Source organism: Heloderma suspectum, chromosome 6, assembly GCF_057233095.1.
Source record: "Heloderma suspectum isolate Gila_16-S chromosome 6, 16-S_ref, whole genome shotgun sequence".
NCBI classification, from domain to species: Eukaryota; Metazoa; Chordata; class Lepidosauria; order Squamata; family Helodermatidae; genus Heloderma; species Heloderma suspectum.
The window spans coordinates 81,176,987-81,200,487 of record NC_139463.1 but is presented as its reverse complement, the minus strand read 5'-3'; the positions used below and the strand labels follow the sequence as shown (position 1 = coordinate 81,200,487).

General features: G+C 46.1%; 1 protein-coding gene across 1 annotated transcript in view; it reads right to left on the bottom strand.

The window, feature by feature from the left end:
* Nucleotides 1–9,869: 9,869 nt before the first annotated feature.
* The window catches only part of LOC146341439 (vomeronasal type-2 receptor 26-like), a 29,656-nt gene continuing 16,024 nt past the window's right edge, over nt 9,870–23,501 (bottom strand). Inside the window, exons 3-8 of the mRNA XM_084807448.1 lie at nt 21,510–21,655; nt 19,349–19,640; nt 15,570–16,430; nt 12,650–12,877; nt 12,096–12,222; nt 9,870–10,771 (exon numbers count right to left, since the gene is read on the bottom strand). Of these exons, the coding sequence (XP_084663574.1) occupies nt 9,870–10,771; nt 12,096–12,222; nt 12,650–12,877; nt 15,570–16,430; nt 19,349–19,640; nt 21,510–21,655 (2,556 nt within the window). The remainder of the gene's footprint in view (nt 10,772–12,095; nt 12,223–12,649; nt 12,878–15,569; nt 16,431–19,348; nt 19,641–21,509; nt 21,656–23,501) is intronic.

Below are 23,501 nucleotides of genomic sequence, written 5' to 3'. Positions count from 1 at the left end.
TACAGTGACCAAATAAGGAATGTGAATGGCGGCTCCCTATGGGGGCCGCCATTAGCCGTACGCGCTTTTTTTTTTTTTTAAAGTCACCCGCGATAGGCTGCATGACGATTTACATAGCCTATCACGGCTGACTTTGCAAATCAGTCAGATAGGCTATGTTTCGACCGGGTGCTGCCACCGCCCCTGACGAAGCCCCGACGAACCGCCGCCAGGACCCGCCGCCGGGAGGGACATTCGGGAAAGGTAAGTCCCGTACTGGGGTGGGTGCGGGGGGCAGGGGGGTGCGGAAAATTTCTCCCTGAAACTTCTTCGGGGGACCAAACACGTTGGTGCTCGGCCCCCCGAAGTTTCGGGGAGAAATTCTCGGCCATCCCTATAGAGATCTCTTCAAGAAAATGGGAGATATCAAGGGAACGTTTTGTGCAAAGATGGGCATGATAAAGGACAAAGAAGGCAGGGATTGTATCAGAAGCAGATGAGATTAAGAAGAGGTGGAAAGAATACACAGAAGAACTATACAGGAAAGATCTTAATGTCCCTGATAGCCATGATAGTGCACTCGCTGAACTTGAGCTGGACATCCTCGAGAGTGAAGTCAAGTGGGCCTTAGGAAGCATTCCTAACAACAAAGCTAGCAGAGATGACAGTATTCCAGCTGAGCTATTTAAAATCCTAAAAGATGATGCTGTTAAAGTGCTGCATTCAATATGCCAACAAACCTGGGACACTCAACAATGGCCGCAAGACTGGAAAATGTCAGGTTACATTCCAATTCCAAAGAAGGGCAACGCCAAAGAGTGTTCAAACTACCGCACAATTGCGCTCTTTTCACATGCCAGCAAGGTGATGCTCAAAATCCTACAAGCTAGGCTTCAGCAGTATGCGAACCGAGAACTACCAGAAGTACAAGCTGGGTTTCGAAGAGGCAGAGGAACTAGAGATCAAATCATCAGCATTTGCCGGATCATGGAGAAAGCAAGAGAATTCCAGAAAAACGTCTATTTCTGCTTCATTTACTACACTATATCCTTTGATTGTGTGGATCACAACAAACTGTGGCAAATTCTTAAAGTGATGGGAGTACCAGACCACCTTACCTGTCTCCTGAGACACCTATACGAGGGTCAAGAAACAACAGTAAGAACCAGACATGGAACAACTGAGTGGTTCAAAATTGGGAAAGGAGTATGACAAGGCTGCATATTGTCACCCTGCTTATTTAACTTATATGCAGAGTACATCATGAGAAACGCCGGGTTGGATGAATCACAGGTCGGAATTAAGATTGCCAGGAGAATTATCAACAACCTCCGATATGCAGACGATACCACCCTAATGGCAGAAAGCGAAGAGGATCTAAAGAGCCTCTTGTTGTGGGTGAAAGAGGAGAGTGCAAAAGCTTGTTTGAAACTCAACATTAAAAAAACTAAGATCATGGCATCTGGCCCCATCACTTCCTGGCATATAGAAGGGGAAGAAATGGAATCGGTGACAGATTTTACTTTTTTGTGCTCCAAGATCACCGCAGACAGTGACTGTAGCCATGAAATTAAAAGACGCTTGGTCCTTGGGAGGAAAGCTATGGCCAACCTAGACAGCATAGTAAGAAGCAGAGACATCATCTTGCCGACAAAGGTCCGTCTAATCAAAGCTACGGTTTTCCCAGTAGTAATTAGGGTTGGAGGAGAATTTCTCCCCGAAACTTCGGGAGGCCGAGCGCCAACGTGTTCGGCCCCCCGAACAAGATTCGTGGAGAAATTCTCTGACCCCCCGCCCCCCCGGGACGGGACTTACCGTTCCCGAATGTCCCTCCCAGCGGCGGGTCCCGGCGGCGGTTCGTCGGGTCTTCGTCAGGGGCAGGGGTGGCAGCCGATCTTTCGACCAGCTGCCGCCGCCGCCATTCCAGTAAAACTAAAAAAAAACAAACGCCCCCGTGATAGGCTACGTGACGATTAACGTAGCGTATCACGGCTAGATCTGGAAAGTCAGCCGTGATAGGCTACGTAAATCGTCACGTAGCCTATCACGGGTGACTTAAAAAAAAAAAGTGCGTACGGCTAATTGCGGCTCCCATAGGGAGCCGCCATTCACGTTCCTTATTTGGTCGCTGTAGTCTACGTAAAGATTACGTAGACTACCGCGAAAATAAGGGCAACGTTATTTGCGTTGCCCTTATTTTCGCCATAGTCTACGTAAAGTTTTACGTAGACTACAGTCACCAAATAAGGAACGCGAATGGCAGCTCTCTATGGGAGCCGCCATTTGCGTACATGCTTTTTTTTTTTTTAAATTCACCCGTGATAGGCTACGTGACGATTTACGTAGCCTATCATGGCTGACTTTGCAAATCTAGCTGTGATAGGCTACGTTAATCATCACGTAGCCTATCATGGAGGCGTTTTTGTTTTTTGTTTTACTTTTAATTTCGTGGCCGGGCGAGGCGAGGCGCCTCCTCCCCGGCCTGAATTTCGGCCGGACGAGGTGGGAAGCCTCCCCCCCCGGCCTGAACTTTGGGGGGAGAGCAGCGAAGCGCCTCCCCCTCACCATGAAAAGCTGCGAGACCAGGTAAGTGACTTTCGTGCACCCCTAGTAGTAATGTATGGCTGTGAGAACTGGACTATAAGGAAGGCTGAGTACCAAAGAATTGATGCTTTCGAACTGTGGTGCTGGAGAAGACTCTTACGAGTCCCCTGGACTGCAAGGAGGTCAAATCAGTCCATCCTAAAGGAAATCAACCCTGAGTGCTCATTGGAAGGACAGATACTGAAGCTGAAGCTCCAATATTTTGGCCATCTAATGCGAAGAGAAAACTCCCTGGAAAAGACCCTGATGCTGGGAAAGACTGAAGGCAAAAGGAGAAGGGGACGGCAGAGAATGAGATGACTAGATAGCATCACCGATGCAATGAATATGAACTTGAGCACACTCTGGGAGAGAGCGCAGGACAGGAAGGCCTGGCATGCTATGGTCTATGGGGTCACGAAGAGTCGGACACGGCTGAATGACTGAACAACAACAACAACAACAGATGGCAAGTTGGCCAAGGGAAAAGGAAAGGGCAACGGAGTTGCCTGCTCTTTACCTTAGCCATTCCTCATCTTACTTCCTGGTTGGGTGGCCTTGAAAGTAGGGATGTCAGAGAATTCCACCACAGATCGTGGTGAGGCCGAATGCCAGTGCATTTGGCCCCCCGAAATCCATGGTGGAACGATGCCCCTGCTCCCCCAACCCACGAAAGGCGCGCGAAACAGAGCACTTACCTGCTGCCATCCGCGCTGACTTGCGAATGGCGGCCGCCCTGTGGCCACCATTTGCTTCTTCATCATAGCCGTGATAGGCTATGTAAATACTTAGGTAGCCTATCACGGCTTACACAGGGACACCTTTTGCATCCCTGTGGAGGCAGTGATAGGCTACGTTAAGTATTTACGTAGCCTATCATGGCAAGCCAAAAAAAATGGAACACAAATGGTGCCCACTATGCTATTTGTGTTCCCCTTGTTTTTCACCGTAATAGCCTACGTAAACATTTACGTAGGCTAAAACAGCTAAAAATAGGGAACACAAATGGCGGCCGCTGTAGCCACCGCCATTTGCATACACTGTTGTTGTTTTGTGTATTTTTGGCTTGCCGTGATAGGCTATGTAAATACTTACATAGCCTAACACAGCAGCTTCGCAGGACGCAAATGGCAGCTGCTATGGCAGCCACCATTTGTGTCCGCAGCAGCCGATCCGTGGCCGGAACTCCGGCTGCGGACAGCCCTGTCCGGCGGCTCCGCAGAGCTGCCATGGAGCAGAGCTGACCCAGAGAGGATTCCGGGGGGAGGGACTGAGTGCCTCCCCCCCACCGCAAATCCAAGATCCGCAAAGTAAGTGACTTTCTTACTCCCCTACTTGAAAGCCAGAACCATTGTGATGGTTTTGGCCAGTACAGAAGCAACTGCAATGGAGAAGACGAGCCCAAAAGTTGTTTGTTGGAGTAGGCAGGTCACTTTCTTCGCCCAGCCAATGAAGAGCAAGGAGTAGAGGAAATAAAGCAGGAGGGAGAGAAGGAGAATATAAGTGAGATCCTGCTTGTTGGCTTTGACAATTGGAGTTTCTTGATGCTTAATACAGGTTGTCAATATAAAAGCTGTGGTGAGAGACAAAACAAGGGAACAGACTGCTGAAGCAATTCCCAAAGGCTCTTCATAAGTGATGAAGTGAATTTATTTTGGGTATGCATTGATCCTCTCTTGGAGTACTGCTCATCTGGGCATTTGTCACAATGATCTGCAGAAAGAAAGAAAGAAAGAAAGAAAGAAAGAAAGAAAGAAAGAAAGAAAGAAAGAAAGAGGAAAAGTCATGCTTGTGAAGTTTTCTGAGATCAGGCCTCTAAGGAGAGGTGGACTTTCGAACTTCCACTCCTTGCATCTTAAGTTAAAAATGAACTCCAAGGTGGAGAAGAAGTAGAGCAGTAGAAGTAGAAATGTATTCTCAATTTTTGGCAGTGCCAGTTCCATCAGGAATTCTCTTACACCGGCAATGAATGTTGGCAAGATCCTTTGAGTCAATGCAACACAAATGCCATATTCAGCGAGCAATGTGATGAGAGTCTGCACAAAAACTTTTCTCTTCCATCATCGCCTGGTGCAACCAGACCTGTCCACTTCCAGGAGAAATGAAGGAGTAACTGAATTAATCTTTTATATTGTAACAGTTCATCCAATCCAATAGAAAAAAGGGAACTATATGTTATCACTTAGCAGAGGATCAAATGAACCATAACTGAGCTGGAGGAAAACACATAAAATATCTGAGGAATCACTTTGACATTCTCAGTTGCAATCTTTGCTAGATAGGGTGAACCCCATCTTGAGAAAAATTCTCATACCTCCTTTTAAAGTTAGTAGGGGCTAATTGGTTCTAAGGATGGACAAAAGTCCCTTACCTGGTCCCGCAGCTTTATTCGCAGTGGGGGGGAGGCGCTTCGGTTCTCCCCCTGAAATTCTTGGCGGGGGGGAGCTGCCCCGACCCTCCCGGCCAAAATTCAGGCTGGGGGGGAGGCGCCCCATCCCTCACTGCCGAAATTCTGGCCAGGGTGGAGCGCCCTGTCTCCCCGGCCATGAAATAAAAAAGTAATGGGGGAAAAGAAAACACGTGATAGGCTACGTAACGATTTACGTAGCCTATCACGGCTAGATTTTCAAAGTCAGCTGTGATAGGCTATGGAAATCATTACGTAGCCTATCACGGGTGACTTTGGGGAAAAAAAAGCGTGTACGGAAATGGCGGAACCCATGGGTGCCACCATTTGCATTCCTTATTTAGGCACGGGTAGTCTACGTAAAGCTTTACATAGAGTACAGCGAAAATAAGGGCCGTGCCCAAATAAGGAACGCAAATGGCGGCGCCCATGGGCGCCGCCATTTGCGTACATGCTTTTTTTTTTCAAAGTCACCTGTGATAGGCTACGTAACGATTTACATAGCCTGTCATGGCTGACTTTGAAAATCTAGCCGTGATAGGCTACGTAAATCGTTACGTAGCCTATCATGTGTTTTGTTTTGTTTTTTAACTTTACGGGGAAATGGCAGCGGCGGCAGCCGGTCGTAAGACTGGCCGCCGCCCCCGCCCCCACAGAAATGCCACCGGGACCCGCTGCCGAGAGGGACATTCGACAGAGGTAATTCCCATCCCGGGGGGGCGCAGGGGGGTGGTGGAGAATTTCTCCACCAATTTCGGGGGGCCGAATGCATTGGCATTCGGCCTCCAGGAGATTCGTGGAGAAATTCTCCGCCATCCCTAATTGGTTCTCTCAATTTCAATGAAGCATAGATGGGCTTGGGTTACATCTGCTGCATCAAGGCCATACAAAGTTATGGTATTACTTGTAAATAAGTTGACTTACTAATAAGAAGAATCCACATAATTTTAGTCCTCAGAGGAAAAAAAAGGGGAACGCAAATAGCGTAGTGGATGCTATTTGTGTTCCCCTTTTTTTCACCGTAATAGCTTACGTAAATATTTACGTAGGCTAAAACGGCAAAAAAAGGGAACGCCATAGCCGCCGCCATTTGCGTACATTTTTTTTTTTTTACGTTGCCGTGATAGGCTACGTAAATACTTACGTAGCCTATCACGGACTCCATAGGGATGCAAAAGGCATCCCTGCATTAGCCATGATAGGCTACGTAAGTGTTTATGTAGCCTATCACGTCTATGAAGAAGAAGCGAATGGTGGCCGTGGAGGCGGCCTCCATTCACTAGTCGGTGCGGACGGAGCAGCAGCAGGTAAGTCCTCCATTTTGCGCACGTGTAGTGAGTTGGGGGCTCCGTTCCGGGCCCATTTCATGGGGCGGGGGTGGGGGGCTTCGTTCTGCCATGGATTTCGGGGGGCCGAATGCACTGGCATTCGGACTCACCAAGATCCGTGGCGGAATTGTCCGCCATCCCTAGGTTGATTGTTCTACCCATATAGGCTCCCTGTGTAAACTCAGGCTCCTGAATCGCACAGTTGCCCTTTGAGGTAACAGCAGGCTCCCAACTGCAGCAGACATTTTCAACCTGTGGAGAGTTATGTGGAGGGCAGCAGAGGTGGCAGAGCTGTCGACCAGGAACCCACAAGCAGGGCATGAGCTCAACAGCACCGTCCCACCCATGGTCCCCAGCAACTGGTGTACACAGACATATTTCCTCTGATACCAGAGGTGGCATAGAGCCATCAGGACTAGTAGTCTTTGATGGTTTTCTCCTCCAGATACAATTCTAACGCGTGGGGGCGGGGGGATTAGAGCACTTGAACAGGACACATGAATTGTTCCAACTCAAAATGCATAATGACAAATAAGCAAGAATGGGTGTTCCCCCGCTCCTCATTACATTTTGGAATCAGTATCACTGATAAGCATCTCTTGCATGATTTGTAACCATTGGCATCACTTGGATATTTATCTGAATTCACATCTGAACTAGAATGTACATCATGAACGTTGTTAATTTTGACTGGCATATATTGGGCATTCTCTTTAACATAAAGCAAGAGAGGCTTGTGTTTTTTTATTTTTTTCAAATTCATGTCAAAGCCTCTTTTCATTCTGGACAATCTAATATTCCCTACCAAAACAAATATGGAAAGGAAATAGTAGAAGGTAAAAGAAGGGAGGAAGTGTCAAGGCAAAGGTGGAAGGTAGAAAGGTGTGGAGGGTAGCATGAAAGGAAAGGTAATTATAGTCAGGTTTTAAAGATACGGTTGGAGAAAGCGTGGTCCAAATCTTACAGGGAGGGAGGTTTCTGTAATATGATGAGAGAGGCTGCTGCTGCTGCTGTTTATTCGGTCAGTCACCTCCGACTTTTCGTGACCCCATGGACCAGCCCACGCCAGAGCTTCCTGTCAGCCGTCGCCACCCCCAGCTCCCCCAAGGTCGAGTCTGTCACCTCCAGAATATCATCCATCCATCTTGCCCTTGGTCGGCCCCTCTTCTTTTTGCCTTCCACTTTCCCTAGCATCAGCATCTTCTCCAGGGTGTCCTGTCTTCTCATGATGTGGCCAAAGTACTTCAGTTTTGCCTTTCATATCATTCCCTCAAGTGAGCAGTCTGGCTTTCTTTCCTGGAGTATAGACTAGGGATGTACGAAAGTTCTGCCACAGATCTCGGGGAGGCCGAATGCCAGCGCAATCAGCCCCCCGCAATCAGTGGCGGAACAGCCCGCCACACCCTCGCCACCCCCCTGGGATGGGACTTACCTGGGGCGGATCTTCCTGGTGGCGGCAGCTGCGGCGGCGGCAGCGGCAGCTGTGGCGGCCGGTCTTCTGACCGGCTGCTTCCGCTGCCATTTCCAGGTTTAAAAACAAAACAAAACGTGATAGGCTACGTAAAGATTTACGTAGCCTATCATGGCTGACTTAAAAAACAACAACATCGCGCGTACGCAAATGGCGGCGCCCATGGCCGCCGCCATTTACGTTCCTTATTTTGGCACGTATTAGTCTACGTAAACATTTACGTAGACTAAGACAGTGAAAATAAGGGGAACGCAAATAGCATAGATGCTACGCTATTTGCGTTCCCCTTATTTTCGCCGTCTTAGTCTACATAAATGTTTACTTAGACTAAGACGTGCCAAAATAAGGAATGCAAATGGCGGCGGCCATGGGTGCTGCCATTTGCGTATGCGCGTGTTTTGTTTTATCAGCCGTGATAGGCTACGTAAAGATTTACGTAAAGACGGGCTGCTGTGGACGCAAATGGCAGCTGCTGTAGCGGCTGCCATTTCCGTCCTTCCAGGCTGCTGTGATAGGCTACATAAGTATTTACGTAGCCTATCACGGCATGCCCCCCCCCAAAAAAGGGCATACACAAATGGAGGCTGCTATGGCGGCCGCCATTTGTGTTCCCTTTCTTTCGCCGTTCTAGCCTATGTAAATGTTTACATAGGCAATTACGGCAAAAAAAAAGGGGGACCGCAAATAGCGTAGTAAACACTATTTGCATTTCTTTCTCTTTTTTTCGCTGTAAAAGCCTACGTAAATATTTATGCAGGCTAGATTGGCGAAAAATAGGGAACGCAAATGGTGGCCGCCGTAGCTGCCGCCATTTGCGTACGCTGGTTTTTTTTGGGGGGGTTAGCTGTGATAGGCTATGTAAATTCTTACGTAGCCTATCACAGCTTGAAGGACGGCAATGGCGGTCACAGCAGCCCGGCCGCGGCCGGCCAGGAGACCAGCTGCCGCTGCTGCCGCCAGAACCGGCGAATCCACCACATCCGCCCCAGGTAAGTTCGATCCCAGGGGATTCCGTGTGGGGGGGCGGGGGGCAGGAGGTTGGATTTTTAGAATCCGGCCACAGTAGGGATGGCGGAGAATTTCTCCCCGAAACTTCGGGGGGCCGAGCGCCAACGTGTTCGGCCCCCCGAACAAGTTTCGGGGAGAAATCCTCCGCCCCCCGCCCCCCCCGGGACGGGACTTACCTTCCCTGAATGTCCCTCCCGGCGGCGGGTCCGGCTGGCGGTTCGTTGGGTGTTCGAGCAGGGCGGGAGCGGCAGCCGGTCTTTCAACCGGCTGCCTCCCCCGCCATTGCAATTAAAAAAAAAAAGTCCCCTGATAGGCTACGTGACGATTCACGTAGCCTATCACAGCTAGATTTGCAAAGTCAGCCGTGATAGGCTACGTGACGATTCACGTAGCCTATCACGGCTGACTTTGCAGATCTAGCCGTGATAGGCTACGTGAATCGTCATGTAGCCTATCAGGGGGCTTTTTTTTTTTTACTTCCGCGTTCGCGGCCGGGCGAGGCGAGGTGCCTCCTCCCCGGCCTGAATTTCGGCCGGGCGAGGCGGGAAGCCTCCTCCCCGGCCTGAATTTCGGCCGGGCGAGGTGGGAAGCCTCCCCCCCCGGCCTGAACTTCGCGGGGGGAGCAGCGAAGCGCTCCCCCCCACCGCGAACAAGCTGCGAGAAAAGGTAAGTGACTTTCGTCCACCCCTAGGCCTCAGTCGAATCCGTGGCAGAATTCTCTGAAATCCCTACCTACAACCAGCTTAGGTTAGTACGCTAACTGTGCCCATTCCTAGAAGAGGATAGTCTGGCTACTGTGATCCATGTGATACGTAACCTCAAGATTGGATAACTGTTACACACTCCATGTAGGGTTGCAATGAAGGCTGGTTCAGAGGTCGCAGCTAGTGCAGAATGCAGAGTGTAGAATACCGCCCAGGATGGCTCACCATGCACATATTATCCCTGTGCTAAAATATCAACTCCGGCTGCTTCTCTGGTGCTACCAAGTTTAAAGGTAAGTAATTCATACACTCCTACTTCTGGGTGACTAATGATTGTGTGTGTGTTTGTGGGGAGTGGGGTGCTGATGGCATGAGAAAAGATCCCCAAATTAATCTAGTTTCCGTATGAGATTCCCTTTAGCATTAAGGTCAGGCCTTATAAGTAAAATATAGCATTTTGGAAAGAAGATACAACCAAGTAACCCTGAGCCAGAAGCCAAGATGCAGAAGATCTCCACAGCTACCATGTGTTTCCCTTTGGTGCTCAGGTAAGTGGGGACAAAGCAGACCCAAACACTGCAAAAGACCAGCATGCTGAAAGTGATAAATTTGGCTTCATTAAAGCTATCAGGCAGATTCCTTGCCAGGAAAGCTACCATAAAACTGACAAAGGCTAAAAGCCCCATGTAACTGAGGACACAATAAAACATGAGAGCTGATCCTTCATCACACTGAACTATGATCAGTACGCTTTGGGATGTCATGTCTAAGTTTGGGGTGGGAGGATTTGTTGCTAACCAGACAGCACAGATGGCAAGTTGGCCAAGGGAACAGAAAAGGACAATGGAGGTGGCTACTCTTTTTCTCAGCCATTTCCTCATCTTGCTTCCTGGTTGCGTGGCCTTGAAAACCAGAACCACTGTGATGGTTTTGGCCAGTACACAAGAAACTGCAATAGAGAAGATGAGTCCAAAACATATTTGCTGGAGAAGGCAGGTCACTCTCCTGGGCCGGCCAATGAAGAGCAAGGAAGAGAGAAAACAAAGCAGGAGGGAAAGAAGGAGGATGTAGGTGAGATCCCGGTTGTTGGCTTTGACAATTGGAGTGTCTTGATGCTTAATAAAGGTTGCCAGTATCAAAGCTGTGAGGAAAGTCAAGAGAAGGGAAGAAAAAGTTAAACCTGACCCCAACATTTCAGTATAAGAGAGGAAGTCTATTGGTTTTGAAATGCATCGATCCCGTTCTGTGTTGGAATACTTCTCATCTGGGCATTTGTCACAATCACCTGCATCTTCAAACAAACAAACAAACAAATACAATAAGAAAAGGAAATATTTACTTTGAAGCTTTTTATCAAACTATTTAAAATGATACAACATACTATATGGTGTACACACACACACACACATTAAAATGACTAAATAATGGGAAGTTTTCTATGACACTTTTTTTGGGTAAAAGTGTAATTCATCATCAACCTCATGGCTGAAATATTGTGTTGCTGGGTCCCCCCCCCTTTCCTTTCTAATGTGAGGTCTTTCATGAATTTAAACTTCAAAATTTCAGGATTTGTTGCTAACCCTGCTGCAGCCAGACATGGGGAAAATTGTCTGTTTCTCGTCTATGCCACGTCGTGTTTTAACCTTACTTCTGTCTTATTCCATTTTCATATCAGTCTGTCATTCCTTTATTTATTTCAACTCATTTCTAACTTGGTATTTAAATTTGTATTTAATATGTGATTAAATCTATATTTTCTTTCTTAATATATATTGAAATGCTTACCTTGGTATGAGAACTGGACTGCAACATTCACAGAATTGCAAAATCTGGTGGCAATTCAAGCCTTTTTTCCCCATAGGAATTTCCAAAGGCTGAATTTCTGAAACATCCTTACATACTTCAGTGATTGTTGAACTTGAATGTGGTGTTGGATGGATACCTATATAGATGCCGGATTCATAGTTCCAGTCTCTGATTCAATAATTATGACTATGCACATTTTTAAAAAAAAATGCAGCAGAAGAAAAGCTAAAGCTTATGGAATTGGCTACTTGGGATTTGGATCAAGGGGATGGATTGTACCAGTGCTGGGCGCCTTTCCTCAACAACCAGCTGATAAGAGACACATTATCTTTCCATCTAATGGCTCCATACAGTGTTGGGACAAACTTTCATTTGATCTTCCTTTTGAAGTGACTCAGCCTAACTCAAACTTCCTGGATTATTACACTGATTACAACTGTTATCCTTTTCAATGCAGTTCATGGCTCAAAAATGCATATGGAGTTGCATTAAAATGTATCTTATTAGGCCATTTACATCCACAGTTTTGCACAAATTGGGCTCTTTACAGCCGCAATTTTGCATGATTCTTGATTTCTGTAGTTATATCCATGATTTTGCACAAATCATGAGTCATGCATAATTTAAAAAAAATGTGGAAAATTTCCTGAATTTTTCGAACTGACCTCCTTCTCAGCTTGCAAATGTGCACCAAGTTGGGGACATTGCGGTAATCTATCGAGCCAAAAGCGAGCAGGATTTCCCAGCAACAGCCATCCCTACTTTGAAGGAACTAGTGAACACCCCAGTTGTGCTCCTGTCTTGCTTACCTGACTTCTCAGAAATCATGCCTTCTGGGCATGGGATACACTCATAGCAGCAAACTTGTTCCCCCTCCCGAAGTCGCTTGCTGTATCCAGAGCGGCAGCTCTCAGTGCATACAGAATGAGGCTGTGCCTAAACATGAACAGGGGATTTTTATTTTGTTTATTTTAGTTAAAGATGCTTTGAAATTTCTCGCCATCCGAAATATCTCTCAGGAGTTGTGAGTTCTGAATTGCCTGGTTTTCTTTTTCTGAACCAAAGCTTAGTAACTGACCATTGCATTTTTGGTGTTTTGCAGAGAACAGACTGTAGGCACAGTTGGCAACAGGATTCAGTTCTTTCCAATCATTCCTGAATTTCCACCTCTACTTTACCAAGGTATATTTTCATACGTACACATAGCTTTAATAACAACCATTGCAATTACTACTATCACAACTACTACTGCTATTACGAGACTAAAGCATGCCTCTCTGCTAGATTACTGAGTCAAAAGACTAGTGAGTTTGAACAGTAACATAGAGTTTTAAAAGAAAGGCAGAATTTTTTAAAAAACCACCTTGTTGAACCAGCTGTTCCATATGATAGTGTCATCTTTAATGGTGAACTCCTGGCCTCCCTGTGTTTGATGGTCCATTCTTCCAACTTTCATCCGAATAAAAGACCCGTTCGGAAAGCTGATGCAATTCACAATGTCATATCCATCCGCAGACTCTTGGTTCTCGTGAAAATAAAACTCATCCCCAGCACTGTTGTTAAACCTGATTGTTCTCAAAACATGATGAAGCTATATTTAAAAAGACAGCATCAGACTGTCACAGCCAAACTGTGATGTAGGGGTGTACAGATTTCCCACTGTCTGTTCCAATGGGGAACCTGGGAGGGGGGAGGCAATCGATCTGGCATTGAAAAGCAGCATTCGGAGACCTGAAGGCAGGCTGATGATGCAACCACCATGCCTGTGGTTGCGGGGAGGGCCAGAATGTGGCACAGCTGTTACCTGTCTGGGCCATGTTCCTCTAAGCTGGCTAGCCCTCCTCCCAATGCCATATCTCCCTTGACCCATAACCACACTAATTGGGGCCCCCTCAAGTGCCCCGACTTGGCCATATATTGTCTCACCCAGGCAGATAACAGGATCCTAAGCAAAACAAGGACAAAAACAAACCAAAAGAACAACAACCAACCCACACATATAGAAACCACAAGAACCAGTGTTGGGGGGTGGTGGCCCTTGCCCTTGCATCTTCCCCAAAGCATCTCCCCCCAAAGGTGTGACCCCCTTCGGTGATGCCACCAGGTCGCTACTGCCCCGTGCCAGAGCTGAGCAGATAAGAGTCTTCCAAGGCTGCTTGGGCCCAGCCAGCTCGAATCAGCCGTAATTCACCCAGGGGAGTTTTTTCTTTCCCTCATCAGCTCCAGCAAGGGTGGCTCACTGGTAGCAACACAGTCCCAGACAGTGTCAGTAAGGTGGTAAGTTGGCCCACCTGCCTCTGTTCCATGTCCTGGCTGCCTTCCCCTGCCTGCTCCAGGCTTCAAAGTACTGCCAGGGTTTCGAAGAAATTCTGTTTCAGAGGGCTTCTAAGTGCAAAGCCTACCCGAAGGTGAGACTACATGTTACCACATAGATTAGGACCCTAGCATGGAAGGATAGGGGGGACTTTAATCCCCCACCCTCTCCCTGTGCAGGGGACCCAATCTAGATCATGACCCCATGCTGCCATTGCCCAAAAGGCATTCAGCTGTAATGCAAATTGTAGACATAGGACACAGACTTCAAGCCTCCTAGACACTGCTCTAGGGTCCTGATTCATATGAGTTTCCATGAGCTTACTTTTGAGTAAAAACAACAATTAGCTACCTCTTTAAAGTAACACGCAGTTTGATCCTTGGAGAATTTGGGGGGGCTGGGAATGGAGTGCACAGGTGGGGGGAGCACAGCATCAGGGCGTCATAATTGTCAGGGTGGAAACTGAGCCCACAGAGCCCCCAAGCAGTTCTGAATCTGAGGAAGAACAACAACCTATGGGAGAGGAGTCTGCTCATCTCTCAGAGGCGCAGCTGCAGGGAGAGGTTCCTCCGGCCTGCATTCCTGAGAGAGATAGTGACCTTGGCAGTGAAAGAGCAGGGGATGGGGTGTTGGTGGACACTTGGCGCCGATGCAGGGAGAGGCGCCAAATGGAGTGTGCCTAGAGGAGGTGCTTTGCCCGCTTGGCGCTAAGACAACGGTCGCATCCCAAGGACCCACGAGTAAGAGGGAGGACCTCTTCATAGCCCATGAGTTCAGAGTTTTCCCACTCTACTCCTTCAAACAGGGACCAACTGCCTTACCTAGAGCTTAGACTACTCTGCTAACTACCCCAGTACAGTTCCTTGCTTAGTCGCTAGAAATTAGCATCTGAAAGAGTCATTAGGTTGTAAAGGAATAAAGCCTTGGAAAGAATCACTTTCCTCTGTGTCTTGAGATGGCTATTTATTGGAGGGGACTTTAAGAGGCAGCTAGGGCACTCCAGACAATAACAATCCAAGAATCACAGCATTCCAAGAGACTTAAATTGCATCTAATGCAATCATTTCATGTAAAGTTCTTGAAACCTCCCATACCAGTTCCATTAATCTGACCAGGCTTAATTATTGTGTTCCTCAAGTATAGAGTAAATGCATGGCTGAATGGCGCATGGAAAGCAAACGTCTCCAAATTTATTTCAGAGTATGAGTGAAATTTGTCAACTCAGTAACAGTATATGTACATGGCTGTGGTGGGGAGTCTTAGATAAGATAGTCAGTGTAACCACATCAATAAGTTGATGGATGTTAGAGAGGGGAAACTTGGTGCCATGTGATGAACACATTTATTTCTTTTTTTTCACATCTTAACTTGCCATGTGTGAAAAGAACATACAAAGGAAACATGTCCAGTTCTGTTCCCTGAGCAAACAGAATTAAGAGAGGAACGCAGTGATTAAGAATAATGTCATTTGCTTGAAGTCAGTTCATTGCTGTTGTTGGGGGGGGGGAGTCTTGTAGAATCTTAAAAACCAGTGCATTTAAATTTAATAAACTTCTTAGGCTAGATCTATACCTTGTGCCATATCATTAAGATCCCATCATTGTAACAGTATATCCTTCTTGCACATTCATATCGCTTAGGACACACAATGACATTTGTTGTAGTATATTGGATATGGTGAAATAAAAATCAAAAAATAACACTTCAGAAGCAGTATATTGAATGTGTTACGAGCCCCAACAGTTATCACTGCACTTCAGTGCTGCTATAAAAGCAGTAGTGTAGATCTAGCCTTAGTCTTTCAGGTAGTATGAGACTTATTTTGTTTTTGGCTAGAATAGAGTGACACAACTATTGCCCTGGGAATATTTTCTTTAAGACATTCTATCGGGGTAATTGATCATAACCATTGGCTATCTCTGTAATAAACAACAACAACAACAACAATGTGTACCATTCAAAGAATTACCTGCCATTGTTGCATGATTCGGAACTTCAGCCTGTCTCCCTTCCCCAACTGTCTGTCTTTGGAATTAGAAGAATGTATTTTGTGGAAAGCCCGTGCCACAGCATGAACAGAATTGTAGGCACTATAGCTCTGGCCAGTCATGATCATTTCAAACACTGCCCCTGGCAAGGACTCCATTTTTTCCTCTCCTGTACATTTTATTTGACCACTGACATAGCTCAGATGAGAATTCTGATACCCAGGGTTGAATGCATACTTGCAGAAATCCTGGATGAAGATGTCACCAATGGCATTTAGAGAATTCAAGGAGTAAAGAAAGTCCTGGAATCCTGGGACATCATTTGTGTGAATTGTGAAAGACAAAGCACCATGGAAAGTAGTTAGAAACCAGAGTCCCCGAGAATCTATCGCACTAAAATCCCACTGCGCGGTCATAATCCAAACTTTTCCTATAAGAGCCATTTCTTTATATTGGTAGTGACAGTCCATCCATATTGTCAGCACAAGTAGAGCCTGGGAACCTCCACACACAACAACCACATTGGCATTGCTTTGAGAGAAGGTATTCTCCATCTTTCCCAATTCCGTCTGGATTTCTGTTGTTGTGGCAGTGAAAGTCGCCAAAATCCTTTGAGTAAATGCAATACAAATTCCATACTCAGGGAGCAATGCCAACAGATTCTGCACAAACCTTTCTCCACCATCATCATCAGGTGCAACCAGGCCTATCCACTTCCACATGAAATGAAGGAGTAACTGGATTATTCCATTGTATTGTAATGATTCATTTGGGACCATCCGATAGAAGAAAGGGAACTGCGTTTTATCACTTAGCACAGGGTCAAATGAACCATGACTGAGCTAGAGGAACACATGAAATGTCTGAGAAATCACTTTCAGGTTCTTATCTGCAACCTTTTTGAGAAAGAGTGCTCCACATCCTGACAAACTTTACTATACATTCTAAAAATATAAGAGAGTCTTAGGAAGGTGGTGACTAATGTGTTCTGTCAATTTCAACACTACATATACAGCTGTTGCATGGATTAGATTATCTGCTCAGGGTCATGAGGAATGAAGGTATGGTGAACATGATGACATATTACTAAGAACAATCCAACAAACGTATGATAACTTATAAGACAATAATAAGTCTGGTGTCTGTCTGAGCCAAATTTTCTCAGAGATGAATACATACATACATACATTCATCACAACCCTAAAAAAAGAAAACAAAGACCACTTTGCAGAATATTCTCCAAATCTTCTCCACCATTTTGGTTCAGTGGCTACAATTACCAGAATGCCTTGGAATAGTGTTCTGTTCAGGCCATTAGAAACGATACAAAATTATGGCTGGACTGCCAATACAGTTGCTGTTGCAGCTTGCAGGGGAAGGGGGGCGGGAGAAAACAGCTGTGTTACTGCTATTGCTAATGGTAAGGTGGAAACTGAGATACTGTTCAACAATTGACTCTCCTTTTGTAGAAATTCAGTGAAATGCTCCTCCCACTTTCTCTACCGGCAAACAGAGTGGACAATTTCGAGAAGCCATTTGTGCTCTGCTCAACATCTAATCCATCTTGCATATTATCAGTATCACTGTCAATCTGGTTTCTGGCCTATTATTTCACAAAAGCTGCTTTGGTCAGTCTAAAGGTTGGGTGTGTGTGGAATCCTGCCACTTCTACTAGATGTCTTGGCAGCTTTTAGTACTATCAGCATGATATCGAAACGGTATTGTGTCTGACACCATGGGGAACAGTTCTGGTAGAAATCAGTATGATACTAATAAAGGGGGGGGAGGCAAAGAAATGCAGACCACCCTACATCATTTTAGATGTGTTGGTACATTTCCAGAACAGATTATTAAGCAGTCAGTTCTTGAGCATCTAGAGAATAATGCTTGGATTAACAGGAGCCAGCATGGATTTATCAGGAACAATAATGCTAGACAATTATCTTCTCTCTGCCTTTGCCTCTCACACTCTCGTATATGTGTGCTCTCCCGCACGCTTGTGCACTATTTCACATGTGCACACGTGTGCACGTGCACATGCACAATGTCACACAAACACACACACATGTGTGTGTGTGAGAGAGAGGGAGAGGCAGAGAGAGAGAGAGAGTTACTTCTCTGGAAGATTATGGGAATGCCATGAATAACATATAAATATAGTATCTTCTAAGTTGATTTCAGCAAAGCATTTTACCAATTCATGCCAGTCATGTCTCGTCTCTCTCCCTTCCCCTGCCCCCCTCAATCTCCCCCTTTTCCATTAAGAGTGCTCCTAGTTTTGTAGAGTGTGAATATATTATACCTAGATTCCAGCTAAGCATTTGGCAAAGTTTCTTTCATATGCTTCTTGACATAGTGCAGTAAAATGGAGACTGGACACTTCTTTAGGAGAATCTACTGCTTGCTGAGAAACCATCCATAGTGACTGCTAGTTAATCACTTGGCCTGGAGGGAGTTTTCAAGTGGAGTGCTGGAGGGCTTTGTCCTAGGCCCTATGCTGTTCAATATTTTTAGAAATGAATTAGGTGATGTGTAAAGGGGATAATATCAAATTTTCCAATGGCTCATAGCTGAGAGACATAGAAATCTGAAAACAATATCAAGACTCAAAGTATCTTGATTGGCTGGAACACTGACCCAAAGTTAATAAGATGAAATTCAGCAGAGGTAAATATAAAGTCTTGTGTTCCAGTACAGGGGGAAAACAAATCAAAGCAATGTATATAGGATGGGGAAAACTTGAGAGCAGCAGCACATGTGAAAAGTATCTAGGTGTCTTAGGGCACAATCCTAGGGGATAGGTGGTCACCTCCGAACTTGGAGACAACAGCCTATCGAATGCATGGAAGGAGAAGCATGGAAGGGATCATTCCCTCCATACTTCTCCTGCTCTGCATTTGTGGCTGGACAGCCAATTTCGGCTGTCTAACTGCGGGAAGGTGGAGCAGGAGAGGAGGCTGCTGAATGACACATAGGATGTGTCTTACCAGAATTTCTGCCTTCCCTGCCCTGGAATGCCCCCCTCCCTGCAGAATGCCCCATTTTGGCCGCTCCATGCTCCTCTTCTGAGCACAGAGCACAGGCCCCTTCTATGCTTCCTGGAAGGCAGTGTGGAAGGGGGCAAAGGCCAGTTCCTGGAAAACCACATATCGTATGGCCCTCTAGCCACTGACTAGCAGCCATAGGATTGCCACCCCCCCCCCATCAGTCACAAACTGAGCATGGACCAGCAGGGTAATGCAGCTGCTAACAAATCTGAACTTAGGCTGCATTAATAGAACTATAGTGTCCGGATCAGGGGAACTTTATCTTTCCATCCTAGTCTGCATTCCTCAAGTCACATTGGGGGTACTGTGTCCAGACCTTTTCTGGGTGCCATATTTGAAGGAGGACATTGACAAACTGGAGTGCATCCAGAAAAGGGTAAATGCCCAGTATGGTAATGATGTTGAAACCTATGAGCAGTGGTTCCATGAATTCTGTATATGTCTCACCCAGAGAAAAGAAGGTTACACAAGACATGATCTCAAATATCTGAAGGGTTGTGATGCTGAAGATGGAATGTAGTTCTTCCAGAGGGGTGAACAAAACTGAACAAAACATTTTGTAGAGCAAAGGTCCCTGAATATTCTGAAAACCTTTGTGGGAGCCTCAGCTGTGGCAGACTTCAGAAGACCTATTATAAGAATGCCTTGCTGAGAAAGTCCATGATTCAGCTGACCCAGCAATAAGTTAGTGGAAGCTTACAGCCCATTCCTACCTGTGGTACCTTGTAGATGCCTAAAGTGTTTGCTATTTGGATAGACGTTTCAGAGCCAAGCCCCCCAACAATGGCCAATAGGTCCTCCTGTGTAGCACACTTGAAATTCTGCACACTACTCCGTTGTGTACTGAGTAACTGCAGCGTCAACAAATAAGTCAGGATTCCTGTACAACTGTTGTCAGTTATGCGAAAACCCAGAGTGATGTTGGGTAAGAGAGCAGGGTTCTTGTTGATCTCATTAATGGCAAACACAAAAGCCAATGTATGCTGGTAGTTCTTAGGATGCACCCTGCAATGTCAATTGCAATGATATTTTTTTTAAAAATCATCTGAAACGTAAGTGCATTTCCTTAAAGAGAATGGCAGAATCTATTTTCTATTTGTAACTAGACAGCTAGTGATGTACGAAAGTCACTTACCTGGTCCCGCAGCTTGCTTCGCGGTGGGGAGGAGGCGCTTCGGTTCTCCCCCCAAAATTCAGGCCGGGGGGGAGGCGCCCCACCTCACCCGGCCGAAATTCAGGCCGGGGGGGAGGCGCCCCACCTCACCCGGCCGAAATTCAGGCCGGGGAGAAGCGCCCCATCTCCCCGGCCGCGAAATAAAACGTGAATGAAAAAAAAACAAAACACTCGTGATAGGCTACGTAACAATTAACGTAGCCTATCACATGGCTAGATTTCCAAAGTCAGCCGTGATAGGCTACGTTAATCGTTACGTAGCCTATCAAGGGTGACTTTGAAAAAAAAAAAGTGCGTACGCAAATGGCGGCACCCATGGGCGCCGCCATTTGCGTTTCTTATTTGGTCCCGGGTAGTCTACATAAAGATTTACGTAGACTACGGTGAAAATAAGGGCAACGCTATTTGCCCTTATTTTTTTTTGGGGGGGGGGATAATTTATTTTTTTTACTTTAATTTGTAATGGTGGCGGCGGCAGCCGGTCAGAAGACCGGCCGCTGCCCCTGCCCCTGCCCCTGAGGAAATGCTGCCAAAATGCCCCCGGGACCCGCCGCCGAGAGGGACATTCTTATGAGGTAAGTCCCATCCAGGGGGGGCGGGGGGGCAGAGAATTTCACCAACAATTTCAGGGGGCCGAATGTGTTGGCATTCGGCCTCCCGGAGATTCGTGGAGAAATTCACTGCCATCCCTATAGACAGCCAGATAAAACAATGAGGAAACATACTTCTTCAATTTCACTTGAATGTAGACAAGTGAACCTTTGGACTGTTGATGGAATCCTCAAGTCTGTGCAATGAAAAGGCTACATTTTTAAATGGTCCTACATTTATCAATTCGTACCCCACTTTTCCACCAAATACACACACACACACACTACATATAAACGCACTATATATATAGTGTGTGTGTGTGTGCGTGCCTGTGTGTGTGTGTGTGTGTGTACGTGTGTGTGTGTGTGTATTAATCCATTTCTCTGACCCCCTCCCTATTATATTCAGAAAAATGATAGTGAGACTCCAGCACATGTTCTGCTCATCATTAGAGAAAAAGAAGTGACATAAATATTTTCATTTGCATATGAAATGTGACATCCAGCATTCCCACATATGGCTGGGAGCATATTCTCCATGGAATATTCTGCCTTCAGTGGACGAAATGGTGCTCATGGCAGTGCCTCTGCCTCTTTTTCACCCCCCTTCTCTCCAATATGCCATTCAGCATGGTCCCTCGAGTATCTATATCTCTTTCCCATGGGACAGGAGGGGCTGCCATGGGAGGAAGTGGCAGGAAATCTTCTTTCACTTGCCCAGTTGCATGAACCTAAATCTAGATCCCCCCCAAGCCATAGCATAACAGCCTGCTAGGACTCACTGGATCAAGTCATCCTCCTTCTCTTACTGTGAATACCCAGGCAAAGACCGCAGGGATCTGGGGATGAATATACAGTTAAAAGGGAGTCCTGCCTGGGTGTGGCTTGAGCCAATAAGGCAAGGTGCTACAGCTGTAGGAGAGTGAAACCTCAGCAGCAACAGCTGGGCCTCATGAAGTTGCTGTTACAATGCTCTGGGAAGGAGCAAGAACAGGAGGGTCATGGGAAGAGCAAATATGGGAAGACAGGCTGGTGGAAGCTGCTTGCAAAAGGGAAGATAGACACTCAGTGCCAAGGCAGATGCTGGCAGAGCGCCTCATGTGCAGTTACCACCCAGGGCTTCTTTGCTGGGACAGAAGGAAATTCCCAGTTGTCAGGCAGAGGAAGACCACAGACATATCAGAGCCTGTCTTTAGCATCTCTCTCTGAGGCACCTGAAGGGTCCCACCCACTCTTTGGTCTGGGGAGCTACTTCCCTAGGAATGGACAACTGCCACAGACGAAAAACTGTGAAGTGTTGCCACCTGAAAGGCCAGTCTATCTAAAGGGACAGAGTTAGACATGTTTCTAATTTAAACCAGGCAGGGGGGCAGGAAGGTGTAATTCCTTACTGTGAGTTGTAAATCTGTATGCTTACTAGTTCACATTGGTGTAACTAGAGGAAAACACTTCTAATAAAAAGCTGACCACACTTACTGGTGGACTCCTGGAATTACTTAGACTATGGAAGAGGATGGCTTTAATGTGCCCTTCCTGGGGATCCTTGCACACCTAGGAGTCAAGTGATATTTTATCCAATGTAAGCTTTTGGAGGACAAAATATCGTCTTGTTAGAAAGACATAATACTGAGAAGTATAGGGAAGTATTTTCTTGTTTAGTAAACTATTTATCATGCAGTTTTACACTATGCATTTATAGAGAAGTTCTTTCTCTTTACACCAAAAAAGTGGAAGGCAAAATCACATTGGTTTTCATAAAACATAGAAGAAGAAAAAGAAATTCTTACCGGAACCTGGCAATGTTGAAATTATCAGGAAATTCCTGAAAGGATGCCAAGTCAAGGACAGCAGTATACATAGAAAAAATGCTTCCAATGATTTGTTCCCCCATCATATAATAGTCAGGGAAGACAATAAAGCTATTCCTTGAAGAACAGGTAGTGGTCACACTCCTACAAACTGTGCCAGATTCTATGAGTATCAACAGAAGAAGACTCATGTTCGTTATGGGAGCAAGCCAGGTATTTTATCCAGCTACAACTAATGTCTGGTGTTTGACTGCCTGACAGATTTCAGCTTGACCTAAAGCATTGGTGTGATAAGTAAAGATGCTGTTGCTACACTTTGGTTTCCATGTCAAACTTTTCACATTGTACAATAGGACCCAAGGTTCATTCAACCTAACATTAAGATCTTTGCTCTCCAGTTGATTTCATGCACATCCTCCAGGTTAGCTGGCATGCCTGTCTGATTACTGGGCATGAAAATACTGGAATCAAAGCTCTAACAGTTAAAAAAAAAAAAAGTACTGTATTCTGTGTTCCTCCCCAGATAGTCAATCTCACCAGGCAATATCAGACAGCATTTCCTCCAGTCCTCCTCAGCCTGAATTGCATAGGGCTTATATGTAGAAGCAAAGGGTCAACTGTTATTCTGATGAATCGAATCCATTTAAAACTCTTGATTTTGCAAGAGATCTCTGCTAATCCCAATGGCATTGGCAAAAGCAAGAATCAATCACAGTGGTTTCAGTAATTGCAGGGCTGTTAATTTCCACTCCATAGATCACTGTGATGTGTGCATGAACCAAGTATTTTTTTAGGGGGGGGGGTATTTTGATGAGAGTAGAAAATAGCTATGGGAGCAAATCCAGGAAAGGTTGGGGGTGCCACATTAATTCTTTGGCACAATGGGAATTGGGGTCAGCTCCTCCACCTTCTGAATTTGTCCCTTCAGCCATTTTATTCCCCTCCTGCCAAAAACAGTGCAGTACAATGTTCTCATTGGCTTCTGAAGCATGTAGCCTTGCTAGTAGAACAGGGCTCCCTCTTGCTGTTGAGTTTAACCCAGCCATCCAGCTACTGATATAAGCAGTGGCGGGTGGTGGCTCAGACATTGGTGGGAGTGTAAATCCATTCCAGGTTTCAGTCAGAGCCAGCCAGAACTCCAAAGGAGCTATCCAAAGTGCTGAGCCAAGTTGGGGGATAGGGTTCAGTACTTTGGATAGCTCCTTTGGAGTTCCAGGTGGTGCTGCCTGAAACCCAGAATGGATCCATAGCCCACTAAAATCAGAACCACCAGCATCCACTGGATATACACCAG